Raw genomic sequence first — 15984 nt, 5'->3', positions numbered from 1 at the left:
GCTGAAACATGAATGTGCTTATATTAATATTCATTTTTCTTGTTTATTCACTGAACTGCAGTACCAACATTTTAGAGGAAATGGAATAGCCTCCATAGACATTATGAATTTCAGTAGCTGGCATAATTATAGCGATCTACATATTCATTAAATCCAAAGAAGAAATGTGTCCAAAAAGACAGCCATGCGTTTAGAAATGGTACACAACTAAATATATAGATTTTTTAAAAGTTGCTTTCCTCTGCTTTTCCAAAATTGTGTAGTGTCATATAGTCCTTAAATCAGCTAAGTTTTTTTTAATGTGTAAATGTTCATTCCTTTTGTTTTTGCATGCAGTAAAGAATGGGAAGAACTATTTGTAAACAACAATTACTTGGCAACTATACGGCTGAAGGGGATTAATGGGCAGCTGAGAAGCAGCAGGTTCCGTAGTGTTTGCTGGAAGGTAAGAAGAGAAAATATTTATTTACAGTTTGTGGTTGCAATATATCAACACATTACCTGATGTGCTGGAAGATTATTGATGCAAAGAATCATGAATTTTCCGACAGACTTCATCCCAATGTTTTTCTCCTCATTTTTATAATTCATAGGATATTTGCTAATCATATTGACTTGCCTTAAAGCTGAATTGTGAGTGATATCAAAAGATTCCTTGGGAAGACTATCTTTGTGTTGGGTAGTATGTTTAAAATTGAGTGCTACACAGCCATCTCGCCTGTATATTGAAACCATGAACTGGAAATAAAAAGAAGGTTTGTCCAAGAATTTATGTTTTGTGGAACTTGGAACTCTTTTAAAATTATGATGCCTCTCTTAGCAGCTTTTTGCAGAGAAATGAGAAAATGAAGACAAATCTCTGTTGTGATCATGGAATCATAGAGGTTGGAAAAGACTTCCAAGATCGTCTGGTCCAACCATTCCCCTATCACCACTATCACCCACTAAACCATGTCCCTAAGCACCATGTCCAACTTTTCCTTGAACACCCCCAGGGACGGTGACTCCAGCCCCTCCCTGGGCAACCCGTCCCAATGCCTGACTAAATGACTGGATAGAGAAGGAAGCCAGGCCTTCCAATCTTAAACCGCAAACAGGTCCTTAGATCTATTGATTTTTTAATAGTTGCAGGGGATGGAAGAGAGAAAGAAAGCAAAGTAATATTGAGATGGTATATAAAGTCCAGAAGAACTTTGTTGCACTGGTGTCAGGTGTTCTATTCTTCACTAGATTTTTCCCTGGTAGACTTCCTCTATGGTAACACCGCTAATTTAAATTACCTCTCTTGGAATAACTCAAGCTTGACTTTGGCACAAAGGCCTGTGAAAAGAAAATCAAAATACACTTTGTATATGAAAGAAACAAATTTCAAAAGCTAGATGTTTGTAGCATTGAAGAAATTTAAGATAATGAAAGTATCTTTTTCAGGAGACCAGGTTAATACTTGCCACAAGCATTTTTTATTAGTCTGTTCCCTCTTATGCCTCTAAATTAAGAGGCCTTAACTCAAAAACCTGATCTAACAAAAGCATCAAGTCCCTCACTGTCTACTGATTAAATCAAGGAACAGTTTTATTCTAGCAACAAGGCTGGTTTTATTTGCACGTCCTGATATGGCTTAGGGGCTCTGTTTTAGATTGCCTGTTTAAAAATATTATCAATGTTTACATTAAGTTCTGAAATAATAAGTATTTTTAGTAATTTGAGAATGCATTTTGTTTGTCATTATTTGCTGTTTCATAACATATATGTACATAAAATCATGTTTAAACAGAAAAAAATACTCTTTTTTCCTTATTTTATTTGCAATTAAAGAGCATTTTCTAATAGATGTTTATTTCTAGCCTCATTTAAACAGAAATGTGAAAAAACTGAGATGTAGATCTTCTCAAGGACTTTTTGCATAATTAACTTTCTCTCATCATTCTAGAACATCTTTATTTTGTACATATTAAGATTTTCCTTTTCCACAGTTCTTAGGTAGAATGTATCTCTATGTGGTTAGTTTCTGCTCAGCATTCATGTTTAGTTTTAGGCATGTTGAATCAGCTGGTCAGTGTTATGTAAATAGCTCCAAGTTTTGTGTATTTATTTTAATCTCTTTGCATTTTGTTTCTGCCTTGCAAGTTTTAGCCAAATTCACTGGAGTTGTGACAGTTTGCAGAGCTTGAGTTTGTGGTTAAAATAGTATGTAATATTTTGTGTAGTACCATAGAACTGTAATTATTTTCTAGCTTCTTTTTTATTGACTGGAATGTCTTAAAGACAGGGCTGTTGTATAGATCTTTTAGTCCTTCTCCTTATGTATATAATACTTGCTCTTCCTTTCTGAGATGGCTTATGCTGTCTGGTAGAGTTTAAATGTAAAGTGTATCAAATATAGATTTATATATAAAAGTATATCAAATATAGATTTATATGTAAAAGTATATCAAATAGATTAAACTTAATGGTTTTACTTTGTTTTGTTAATAGTTATTTCTGGAGGTTCTACCGCAAGACAGAAGTCAATGGATTAAAAACACTTCAGAATTAAGAACTTCGTATAATAAAATCAAAGAAATTGTAAGTTGCTATAAACAGGATCTCTACTCTCACAGTTTGACATAGGTACTAATGCTTAATGGAAGAGGATTTGAATTTTTTCTGTTTTTACCCAGCACATTACAAACCCTCGGAAAGCAGGACAGCAAGATCTGATAATCAACAATCCACTCTCTCAGGACGAGGGGGTAAGTTGACCTTAGTTTGTTAGTTGACCTAACTTGACCTTAAGTTGAGGGGTTAAGTTACATGTTGAGATGTGCTACAAAATTGTCATCATCATCATCCTGACGTAAGTGAGTTCATGCTGAGGAAGGCAAAATGCCAGGTGCTGAAATCTAATTTCTGAATTTCCAAACTGGCTTGTGGTAATGATTGGTTCACAGGTTCTGTTGAACAGCCAGAAATGTTCATTTCCAGGTTAATATTCTGCTCATTCCATGCTTATTGCAGAGAAGGCTGTGATGACCAAGGAAGTAATCAGTGTTGGACGATAGTTCCAGTTTCACAGAATATCCTTTCTTTGACTGATGTGCTTTCTTACAGCTGTGTGTTTTCATTTTATACACAGAATGTCTCTAGTCAAAGGACTGTTTAAACATTCAATACGAATGGGAATACTGTTAACAACAAATACTGAAGAACCGTTCTATGGAGTACTGCTTAGCCTAGGAAGTTTTTCTCTAGCAAAAATAAAATTGTTGTCTGTCTGTGTAGTATGCATCTTGAAGTAATACGTAAAGTACCAGGCTGCAAAATAGGCAATTCTTCCAAGGTTTTCAAATATTTTTTCTGTTTCTTTTAACTGTACAGTTTCTTTTCTATTCAAAAAGCAGACAACTGCAAAATGACAGATCCTAATTTTAAAGAAATAATGAAAATGTGGTAAAAGTATTTGGCATTAAGTGCAAAGCATCCAGCTCTTGCTGAAGTTAATAGGACCTCATAGTAGCTCAGTATTTTCACAGTCATGACACTTTGATTAATGTCTAGATATAGGTGTGGGAGCTTAGTTTTAGGCAACTGTTTTTTTACACTATTTTTGTGCTTCATTTTATTATATATGAGAAAGTATTCAGTGTGTTAAGTTTTTTAGTATGTTTAAGCTTTTCTGCTTCATATTATTTTGTTAGCTTTTTATCATTTTTGAAAGTCTTTACCAAATTTTCAAAATAATTTAATACCATGAAAATAGGTTTGGTGGGTTTTTTGTTTGTTTCGTTTTGGGAGGGAAGAGTGGAGGTTGGTGGCTGTATTTAAGAGATTTGCACATAGAAAGACTTTCATGGATATCTTTGATGGAATGATACTACTCATGTTTCCGTTTTGTTCACAAGGGGAAGCCCATATTTTCTTTGTATTTGGTGCAGTACTCTGCTTCATATTTAATGCAGAAAGAGAGATGTTTGAATAGCTTGCTTGTTGAAGTATGGAAGTATTGATCATAGGCTCATTTCTGGTTCTGCAGATGATATGACTGTGCATGCCATCAAACCATTCTTGCATCCAGTTGTACAGAAAGCTGTGTCAGACACAAAAGATTTAAAGTGTTCCTGCTGTAGTCTGTAATTGTACACAGTGACATAATCTTTTTTCCACTTTTGATGTCTTTAGGAGATGGAAGATAAAGGTTAATGTATAAGGGGTTTAATCTATAAAATAAAGCCACAGGCCAAGTCAAGCATAAGGATGAAGAGCAAAATGCTTTTTAACCTCTGCAGAAAAAGTTTTAGCCTTCAGTGTCCTGGGTTTTGCTTCCTTTCTAGCCATGAAATTGTTTCCTTCATACTTGACTTTGAGTGACTGTTGGGGTGGGGGGAATGGGGCAGAGTTTCAAAAAATGATCTAGCTGCATGAAAATAGCTACAAGTAAGTTAAAAAAAAAAAATAATAAGTTTATATAAGACATTGTCAAGGGTATAAATACTTTTTTGGTTTTCCTTCCTTTTTCCTTTCCTTCCTTCTGATACCTAACATTGATATACTTTCCATTTTATTTTTGTGGAGCCTAAAACACCAAGGCAATCAATTGTTTACAGGAAAGCAAGAAATTCTGGAAGTGTTGTAGCCACTCTCTTTGTAAAGTATTTAATTCAGTAAAACTAACCTAAATTAAAAGACTGATATAGATTTGTTCCTACTGTATTTTGATCAGCATGCTACCATTCCTTTACAATAAAGAGTAAGTTTTACTTTACAATACTTTACAACATTTGCTGACTTCTTCCAGGTTAACTTTTACGAAATATGGCTAAGCAAAGCATGGAAACCAAAGAAAGCAAATGGCAACGATCTTAAGCACAGATATAGAAAAAGCTAACCCTGCTTCAAACTGTTATTTATTTTCTTTTATGTTGACAATGAGCTTTAAATACTCTTTTTGTCTGTATAAAAGCCTTTTTAGAATGCCCAGTCTTGCTCTGCACTGTGTATTTGTACAGTTAGAATGATGTCATTTTCATGATACTTATTCAATAATCATACATTCCTTATTTGATTTTGCCTCCACTACGGCAAACTAACTTGCTTGCAAACAATTTCTTAGTATGGAAGTTATGGCAACTTCTAATTGGAGTCCGTACACTTACAGGAGAAATGTCATACTGTACTGTGATCTAGACTTTTTTAGTTGAGTTGGTTTTTCACTTTACTAAATATTCTTTATAGACCCCTTCATTTGCACACAAGCAGCCATCCACTGAATGCATGCAGTAAGCATAGAACTAAGATCCAGGAACTTAATTTTTTTATATCTCTGATCTAAACTGACATTCTTCAGGCTAATCAACAGCATTCTTTTTCACCCATAAAATGTTGGTGTGTCTATCCAGGAATGGTAAGGATTAATTAGCTAATATTTGTACAGTACTTTGCTGATGCAGCGTATAAGCCTTGCATATTAGAATTCTGTGTTACATACAATTATTTTTCCTTATTTCAGAGTCTTTGGAATAAATTTTTCCAGGATAAAGAGCTTCGAGCAATGATTGAACAAGATGTGACAAGAACGTATGTAGATCTTTAAAGAAATTTTTATATATAAATTTAGATTCTGCATTTTTATGTGATATACATTATATAGCAGTTTCTTGAGTTAGGTTAGTGTAAATGTCAGTACTGTTGAACATGAATGTGAAGAAACATACATTAAATGTATAAAAATACAGCTTTCTTGGAGTGTAGAGTGAGAAAATTGAGTTAAACATTAAACCCAGGAGATTTATTGGTATCGCTGAAGAAAAGCTCTTCTAAATTAAGATATTAGGAAATGTATTGCCATATGAAATTTAAAACAGTTTTCCATATAAAGCAAAGAGCAGGTAAGAAAAACTGAAAGGTCTTTTACCTAAATTATGATCATAATAAAGCATTGAACAGATGAATTTCTGTAATTCTTAACAGTTATTCAATCAATTTAAAAATATATATATGTAATTAGTAAGGGAAATGTCATTCATCTAGAGAAGTTAAGCATTTCTATCTTTATTTATCAGTTTTCTAGTGTTACTTGTCACATATGCCTTTTAAAATTTGTCCTAATATTACTGTGACTGTCTTTTCATCTTCCTGGCCCTTAGGTCATTCCTGTTTAGAAACTTGTTTCAGATAGAACACTCAGGTCCTGAAAGCATTTCTTTTTAGAGTTGAAGCATTGACTGCTGTGTAAATCTAGTTAAATGAAGTTAAATTTCACATGGTAGCAAAACATTACTTTATTGCAAATATTTTTTCTTGCAACTTGAAAAAAAGTGGTGATTGTCATAGATTTTTACAAATCCCAATCTTACCCATTTTCATTTACAGAAACAAAGTCATGCAGACAATATAATTGCTCTCTGGTTTTGCAGTATTTTATATGTCCATCCCTAGACCCATTCTTGAATGTGTTTTTGCCATAAGATGTATAATTAAAATCAGAGTATATTTTCATGTGCATTCTCACAGATGGTATTTTTTGTTTGTTAAAGAGAACAGTTCAGGATGTTCTAAGATTAAAATATATATGTATCTAAACTATAACTGGAGAATGAAAAGTTGTAAAGAGGTTAAGTTTGATGTAAGTCTGTTATTTAAAAAAGACATATACAAAGTCCAGACTTCCTCTCTGGCAAATGGCAGCATGAGTGATGTTCAGTAATGTCAGTAATAGAGACTAAAGAATTAAAATTTTAATTAAAAAAAAAAAAAAAGGAAAAAAGAAAAATGTACTTGAAATAACAGTAGAAAACATCATCAGTATCAAAATAAGTCAAACAGTGGAGAAGCAAAATTATCAGCATGAATTTATTTCACAGACTATATAAATGTATATGTATACACTATATATATATTTTATATTCATATACTAATCGTAAAATCATAATCATATTGTATGCAGTGTGTATGCATATATATGTGTTTGTAAACTAGCAGTAGTGTAAGAAGCAATAAGTTCTACATTCATGGCTTTGTAATATACGTAACTTGTATTTAACACTGTTTTTTCATTTCTATTCTTTGAGTAAATTCCTGAAGTTACAATATAGAGATTTGTCAATAACTTACAGTGCTGTTTATTAAAATTTAAAATGCTTGAGTATTATATTCAATTATCATCATCATCTTCTAGCTTGTTTCTTATTTAAAGAATATTTTTTCATTCTTTGTCACCAAGTTCAGCACTCCATCATCCAACATCTTTAAACAGTGCTCAACAGTGTGATGCTAACTGCACACAGCGTATCAAACCAGAATCCCATCCAGCAAAGCAGTAAAGAATTCATAATGTTTTTATTAGAATTCACTGAAGTCTAGTGATAATAGACTGGAAATGTGGGTAGAAATACTCTTTTTAAATTGGCGTTGTTTAAATGTTTTTTTCTAGTGCGAAGTGTCCCTTTCCGTGGCAGGAAGGTTGGAACTAAACAATCTTTAAGGTCCCTTCTCACCCAAACCATTCTGTGATTCTATAAAATGTCAAAATTCTGTTAACTAAAGGGAACTGTGAGGAAGTTTGTTCATGTGTATCTGTTCATTTTGTGAATTGTTACCTCATCCAATATTAGATTTTATAATATAAATGCTCACAACTGGGGTAATCATCCTTTAGAATCTGTATACCTGAAGAATCCTAGGACACAATCTTTTCCTAAAGTAAATGTCTAGTATAGATCAGATCAGTCACATGGCAGAGAAGTATGGGGATTTTTTCAATAATTATAAAAGGATTCTAGCTCACCTTTACCTAAATAAACTTCAGTCACCTGAAATTATGTGCTAATAATCCAATCCATTAAATATATAATCCAATCCATAAATATATATTTTGGCTGTTGCATAATAAAAACTTCCAATATTTACAAGCAAAGCAGGAAAGGATTTTGTTACATTAATCCTAACTCATTAGTGATCAACATTTCTAATTAATGACCTGCCTCATTTTTTACTAGCTGATAGTTGAGAGGTTCAGAACAGATTTTCCTTCCAATTTTTAGAAACATATTCTTTTGAGATGGAAACAAATGCCATCTCTCTTTCTGTCAAATAAGAAGCTTCTCAAAAATTAGGGTAGGAAGGTGGGGGTAAGGGAGGCTTATTATAATGAAAGTAAAAGCTTGCCTTTAAATACAGATAGCAGTACCAACCAAGTTGTGTTTATAATACTGCATTCTATTATTCTACTAAGAAAGGAACTTGTGTGTGAACTAACACCATATAACTCATAATAGTCTTAAGAATGCAATGATTAATTACTGTCATTCAAAAGTTGTACCAGAGAACAATGCTGATTTGTTTCGTAATGATTAAAAAGGTAAAGAATAAAGAAGAATTTAAAAGATGTATTTGCTGAAATGGAAATCAGCGGATCCATGGATGCAAAAACATCTAGCTACCAGTCAAATCAAAATACAAGTTTACTTGCTGGCACCACCTCTTACATTTAGCATTGTAAATAACCAGAATTGGCTCTCTCAGTAAAAATACTCTCTCAGTATTTTAAGAAAACAGAACAGTTTAGGGGTCATTTGCAGCAGTCTAAGCAGGTTATTTTTTACTTTTGTAGAAATGTTTTTATATATGTCTACCTAGTTTCTGCTTTGGGATTAACAATCACAATTTAGGACAATGGAAACAGTATGAAGAAGAAGTATGAAGATGAACAGTATGAAGTGGTGGGTGTTGCGTTTTCACACTCTCCATTTCCCAGTAACAAAACCAAACCAAAATAAAAATAAAAAATAAAAAATAAATAAAATAAAAATAGTGGAGAAGGCATTTAGCAGCTAAATCCTTCCTGATATGTTAGATATAGGAAGAAACAATCATCCACCAGGTAAGAATTCAATAGACAAAATCTAGTTTCCATGTAAGAGGAGTGAACTGCTGAAAGAGCTACCTTTATACACCATCTCATTCCTTTTCAAGAAAAAGTGAGCAACAGTGTTTGTCTTTATTCTTTACCAAATCTTTGCAATCTCAAGAGCATCCTCTTCCACTTTTTTTCTGGTTTAGTAGCTTGCGATATGTTATGTGTTTATATGTTTAGTATGTTGCGATAGATGGTTACAGGCTCTTCAGGAGGGACAGGCAGGGTAGGCGAGGTGGTGGGGTGGCGATGTATGTGAAGCAGGGGCTGGACTGTGTGGAACTTCAGGTCGGCGATGGCAAAGTTGAGAGCCTCTGGGTAAGGATCAAGGGACGAACGAATAAAGGGGATGTCGTTGTGGGAGTCTATTACAGACCGCCTGGCCAGGATGATAGCGCCGATAAATTATTCTTTACAGAACTAAGAGAGGCCTCGAGATTAACTCCCCTTGTCCTTATGGGGGACTTCAACTTGCCGGACGTTAACTGGGAGTGCCACACAGCTGACACGAGCAAGTCCAGGAGGTTCATGAAGCACCTAGATGATAACTTCTTGGTGCAGGTGCTAACGGAGCCAACTAGGAAAGGTGCCCTCCTAGACCTGTTGCTAGTAAACAGAGAGGGTCTGGTGGGAGGTGTGGTGATTGGTGGCCGCCTCGGCCATAGCGACCATGAAGGGGTTGAGTTCAATATTTATGGTGACAGAAGGAAAAGTGCCACCAAAACCTCATCCCTAGATATGGGGAAAGCGGACTTCAGGCTGCTCAGGGAACTAGTCAGCAAGGTCCCCTGGGAAACTGCTCTTGAAGGCCTCGATGTCCACCAGTGCTGGTCACTCTTTAAGCGATGCCTCCTAGAAGCACAAGATCAGGCAATTCCAAAATATCGCAAGTCAGGCAGGCGGGGAAGGAGGCCGGCGTGGCTGACCAGGAATGTTCTAATGGAGATTAGGCGGAAACAGAGAGTGTTTCGCTACTGGAAGGAGGGCCAGGCGTCATGGAAAGAATACAGGGATGCTGTTCGTGTTTGTAGGGAGAAAGTTCGAGTGGCCAAAGCACAGCTAGAGTTGAAGCTGGCTGTGTCTGTGAGAGAAAATAAAAAGGGTTTTTTTAGATATGTAAATGGAAAAAGGAGAACTAAAGAATACATAGGGCCGCTCCTTGATAGGGAAGGTCTGCTCACAGACGATGACATAGGGAAAGCAGAGACGCTTAACGCCTTCTTTGCCTCTGTCTTCAATGCCGATGATGGGCTTCGGGACCCAGGGTGCCCTGAGCTGGAGGGCCGGGACGGTGGGGATGACAAACTCCCAACTGACCCTGAACGTGTGCGGGATTTGCTACTCCACCTGGATCCCTACAAGTCCATGGGTCCGGATGGGATTCATCCCCGGGTGCTGAAAGAGCTGGCGGATGTCATCGCGGAACCTCTTTCAATTATTTTTCAACGATCCTGGGAATTTGGAGAGGTCCCGGTAGACTGGAAGCTGGCAAATGTTGTGCCAATTTTCAAGAAGGGTCAGAAAGAAGACCCTAGCAATTACAGGCCTGTCAGTCTCACGTCAGTGCCTGGTAAAATCATGGAGAAGTTGGTTCTCGGACTTATTGAGGCGCACCTGGGGGACAGAGCAGTCATTGGTCCCAGCCAGCATGGGTTTGTGAAGGGTAGGTCCTGCCTAACTAACCTGATTTCCTTTTATGATAAGATCACCCGTATGGTGGACCAAGGGAAACCAGCTGATGTGATTTTTTTGGACTTCAGCAAGGCTTTTGACACGGTTTCCCATAGGATCCTACTGGACAAAATGTCCACCATACAGCTAAATAAAAACATCATACGATGGGTGAGCAATTGGCTAACGGGCAGGGCCCAAAGGGTTATGGTAAATGGGGCTGCGTCAGGCTGGCGGGCGGTCACCAGTGGGGTCCCTCAAGGCTCCATTTTAGGGCCGGTACTTTTCAATATTTTTATAAACGATCTGGATGTAGGAATAGAGGGTATTTTGAGCAAGTTTGCTGATGACACCAAACTTGGAGGAGTTGTGGACTCAAATGAGGGCGTAAAGGCCTTACAGAGGGATCTGGACAGGTTGGAGAGCTGGGCGATCACCAACCGCATGAAGTTCAATAAGAGCAAGTGCCGGGTCCTGCACCTGGGACGGGGAAACCCTGGCTGCATGTACAGACTGGGCGATGAGACGCTGGAGAGCAGCCTGGAAGAGAGGGATCTGGGGGTCGTGGTAGACAGCAAGTTGAATATGAGCCAGCAGTGTGCCCTGGCAGCCAGGAGGGCCAACCGTGTCCTGGGGTGCATCAAGCACGGCATCGCTAGTAGGTCAAGGGAGGTGATTGTCCCGCTCTACTCTGCGCTGGTGCGGCCTCACCTCGAGTACTGTGTGCAGTTCTGGGCACCACAGTATAAAAAGGACATGAAACTGTTGGAAAGTGTCCAGAGGAGGGCTACGAAGATGGTGAAAGGCCTGGAGGGGAAGACGTACGAGGAACGGCTGAGGTCACTGGGCCTGTTCAGCCTGGAGAAGAGGAGGCTGAGGGGAGACCTCATCACAGTCTACAACTTCCTCGTAAGGGGGTGTCGAGAGGCAGGAGACCTTTTCTCCATTAACACTAGTGACAGGACCCGCGGGAACGGGGTTAAGCTGAGGCAGGGGAAATTTAGGCTGGACGTCAGGAGGGGGTTCTTCACAGAGAGGGTGGTTGCACACTGGAACAGGCTCCCCAGGGAAGTGGTCACTGCACCGAGCCTGGCTGAATTTAAGAAGAGATTGGACTGTGCACTTAGTCACATGGTCTGAACTTTTGGGTAGACCTGTGCGGTGTCAAGAGTTGGACTTGATGATCCTTAAGGGTCCCTTCCAACTCAGGATATTCTATGATTCTATGATTCTTTCCCCATACTTGCTGCTAAAGCACAACCCAGCTGAGTAACAGTGTTGCGGAATGGCAGAAGATGGAATCTGTTAATGAAAAAGAAGATGGTAGCTCTGCAGCTGTTGTTGAGAGCCTCTTTTCTGTTTGCCACCAAATTTGTTTTAGAAAGTATTTGTACATCCTTTTATTTAGTTGCCAGCCCAAGTTTCTTCTTTGCTACTTGTGTAGGGGCCCTTAAGTGGACGAAACAAGTGTTTTAAAAAAAGATAACTAACTGAAGCTGATCTTCACTTTCAGAAAGTAAGGCCTTGAATGCACCTTTGCTTAATTGAAGCCGTTATGGTAAAATTTCCATTTCCTTATGCAGCCTTTCTCAAAGATGTAATTAAATGTAATATTCTAATATTCATGAACAGTATTCTTGTCTTGCCTGATTTGAGGATACTGTATGTCTTACAGTGTTTTAGTTATAAAATGACATTCTCCATAAAAATCCGTCCTGAACTGATAGTTCCCTCATGATCTCTTGTATTTACACTTACTATAATTAATACTTCAGCCAGCTTATTCATGAGTTCGTTATTATCCTCTCTGTCACAATCTCTGGTATTACTAGATCCTCACAGATATCTTTGTGTATTTTTGAGTTTTCTTTGTTAGTCTTCTCCTCCTAAACTTCATAGGGCAGGCCTGAATAACAGTCCTTCAGAAATAATCTCTTCAAACCCCTAAATTATGTCGATTGCCATCTGCTGTAATGCACCTTTTTGGTCTCAGCTGTGTCCTTCCTCTACAGGAATTTGATTAGTACAAGTGCATACAAGTATCCAAATGTTGGTCTACCATTACCCCCATCAGGTGCCAGGAAAATGCTGTACTCTTCATCCCAATGCCTTTCTCGGTACTTCCACGTTATTGTGTTCAAGCCATAGTGTCTTCTCTCTCTGCCATGAGTCTTGCATCAGATCTTTTATCCAAGCATTTCAATACACCTTTCTAGTTGCTTCTGTGCTTACTTGTTATTACCACTGTGAGATGAACATATTACTTTTAATACAGTTTTATCAGATGTAATTTGTTGCAATTTCTTATATCATTCCTCCATGACAGGCTTTACAACAGCCTCAATATAACTGGTCTAAAGTTTAGCATTGTATCTCATGCTCTGGAAACAGACAAGATAAAATCTGCTTGAAGAAAACTTAGCTGCAATCCTTACAACTTCATTTTAAAATTGACAATGCTATAACCTTTATATCAGCAGTCTGCCCTGAAGCCTACCGTTACTGTCATGTTAAGAATTCTTCTTTTCCTTATTGAACTTTACCTTTTCCTTTCCTTTTGGTATTATACCTTTCTAGTTATATCATTTTTTGGATTTGTTATTGCTCCACATAGTTAGAAGGGGCTTGGGTTGATTGCTTTATCAAATATTTTTGCCATCTAGTTACTTCTTCAGTAAGCATGAAAACACTGTGGTTTGTGCACTTACTCATTAAAATACATTCTGCATAACCAGTTTCTTTCCTACTTCCAGCAGTCAAGGAGCAGGATATGCTGGTGTATACCAGTGAGAGTAGCTTCAGAAAAGATAGAGATTCTAAATAGCTGCATTTTCCTGGATAACAGGATTTTCCCAGAAGCTTTTTCCCCTTCTTATCACACTAATACAATTTAATACTATTTCATTTAAAGAATATTTACCCTGCCAAAGTATCCAACTATTTCATAATTTGAAGGTTTGCTTGAGACAGCTGCTAAAGACAGTGAAATATTTAATAATGTTGCATGACAAAAAAATGCCAGTAAGATACATTGCAGCTTGCTTAGAGATGAAGAAAACTAGGATGCCAGTTTTCATGATGATTGTGAGATAGTTTTAAAATCTTGTCATTAATATGCTAATCATTTTTCAAATATTTATGAAGCATTGAAACCTTTTCTGTATGCTTCTTCTGGCATAGTTTTCTTTCTTCTATTTTATTCCAGTTTAGAACTGGAAATTTTATAAATTTCTTTACCATATTGTAGCTCTTGTACTCTTCCTTTACGTAACTTTTATCTTGAGAAGAAGAAAGAGCAAGACAAACTGAAATTGCAGGACAGATTGATATCCAATTACAGTTGGATTGGCTGCTTGTTACAAGTTGACAATTAAAGCAACCTGCCATTTCATTTCATTCTTGCAGCTTTCTAGCTTTCTTAATGTTGAAAGGGATTTCATATTCAAATATAACTAGTGATATCATCATGTAACAGAATGATGTTAAAGAACATTGTTCAGAAATTTGGTTGCAAGAAAAATAAAACAAGTCCGTACAAGTATTCTTATTCCAGCAGCATGCACAATTCACAAAGAGATAGGAAAGCAGACGAGAGGTTCTGTCTTACCTAAAAATGTTTATAGAAGAACAGCAGCTGAGATTTTGTGAGCTATAACGTTTTCTTTCATTGTATTTCTTCACTTTCAGTTTTCCTGAAATGCAGTATTTCCAGCAAGAGAATGTGAGGAAAATTCTTACAGATGTTCTGTTCTGCTATGCCAGAGAAAATGAGCAGTTGCTTTATAAACAGGTAATGAAAATATAGTACAGGTGGCATTCATCGACTCAACATTTTCTATATGGTTTGACAATAACGTAGTTCTGTTGTATCTGAAGTTGTATCATAATGCTATAGTAATCAAAGAGTTGCTTGTCATCTGTGTAGTGAGAAAAGTAAGCTCACTGAATAACATACGCTTTTTCCTCATAGTACAGTCCCTCAGATTGTTGTTTTTTTAAAAGTTTCTAAGTTGTCTAAATTTGAATTCCTTTATAAAAAACATATTTTTGTTCAATGTTGGTGAAACAGAAAAAGAACAGGAACAGGAGGCTTTCTGTGCTTTGGTATAAAAAAAAAAAAAAAAAAAAAAAAAGTAAGTATCAGGATTAAAAATGGTACTGAATAAACAAAAATCACAAGTAGTGATTTCTGAAATGTTAGCAAAATTTACTATTTTGGTTTTTTGTTTCATATAATACTTCATATTCTTCCTCAAGGTGCTAAAGCCATGCTATGTATTAGCAAATAGATTCTTTATCTAGTCGTGTAGCAAAGAAATGCAATGCTGCTGACAAATGCCTGTTGACTGATGGACAAGGGTGCTAGCAAATACCACTTTTGCAGTATCGCCAGAAAGAGTGCCTGCTTACACCTTCTTTGTTTAAATGGTACGGGTAGCCTTTAAAGCTGCACTAACAATATACATCCATATGGGATGAGGGCTAAATTAATGTAACATTTCTTCTGAAGGTTTTGAAGTGAATATAAGCACAATATTAAATTAATGTAGCAAGACTGATACACAGATTTATAGACATTTGTATTTGTTTGCCCAGACTATTAACTGTATCGAGATCAGTGACTGACAAACTGAGGGACATGGACAAAAGGTAAACTGTAGAGCAGCAAACTTTAGGTAGGACAAAAATACAAAGCTTCAGTAAATGTGAAGAGTTTTATAACACACTGTATGCTCCCAGGCATGGTATGTGACCACCCTGCCCCTAAGCCAGGAAATTAGTTGCGATACATGAAAAGACCAATCAACATTGGTCTTTTCCAATTTCCAAGAAACAGGAACTAAACAGATTAAATCAAAAATCAAATATATAGTTATCAAACATATCAAATCTCCATCAGCTGGTTACTTTTCATGTTTGACAGACTGTCTTGCATGATAGCAAGAAAGAATGAGAATTGTGAGCTTCTGCAGTATTCAACCTCCCCTTTCTAGTGAATATAGGCCAACATTCTGATGATGGGAAAATGGAAGAACACATTCCAGCTAATTTAGACTATCAGTTATTGAATAAGAAGTATTATTTTACTCTTTGATATGACTTAAAAGGACTTAATTACCCTCTGCTCATATTTAAAATCCTCTTGATTCCTTACCAAGAAATAATACCTTTCTACATAAGGATGGAATATTTAGCCAGATCAAATTTTAAAAAAAGAAAGCCCTGAGTTTCATCACAAGCTGTTAAAGCTATTATTTTCTACTAGGTGACACCCCGTTTAACATAGACCATATTGTTAATAGTTATGGGATTTTATTGAATTAATGAGACTGTTATCATGTAGTAGAATGTCTTGCTGAGTTAATTGAAACTGCAGAGATTATATAAATGGTATTAATGAACTTTGACTGCCTGATGTCTCA

At 36.6% G+C, this 15984-nt stretch overlaps 1 protein-coding gene across 4 annotated transcripts in view; it reads left to right on the top strand.

Moving 5' to 3' along the window:
* The window catches only part of TBC1D5 (TBC1 domain family member 5), a 319581-nt gene that overhangs the window by 169637 nt on the left and 133960 nt on the right, over positions 1-15984 (top strand). For all 4 annotated transcript variants that reach the window (XM_084281760.1, XM_084281761.1, XM_084281759.1 and 1 more), the window contains 5 exons: positions 337-445; positions 2476-2565; positions 2661-2732; positions 5486-5553; positions 14249-14351. In XM_084281760.1, coding sequence (XP_084137886.1) covers positions 337-445; positions 2476-2565; positions 2661-2732; positions 5486-5553; positions 14249-14351 — 442 coding nt within the window. The remainder of the gene's footprint in view (positions 1-336; positions 446-2475; positions 2566-2660; positions 2733-5485; positions 5554-14248; positions 14352-15984) is intronic.

Source organism: Netta rufina (assembly GCF_964035555.1).
Source record: "Netta rufina genome assembly, chromosome: 2".
NCBI classification, from domain to species: Eukaryota; Metazoa; Chordata; class Aves; order Anseriformes; family Anatidae; genus Netta; species Netta rufina.
Note: the sequence above shows the minus strand (reverse complement) of the source record. Positions and strands in the feature narration are given on the sequence as shown.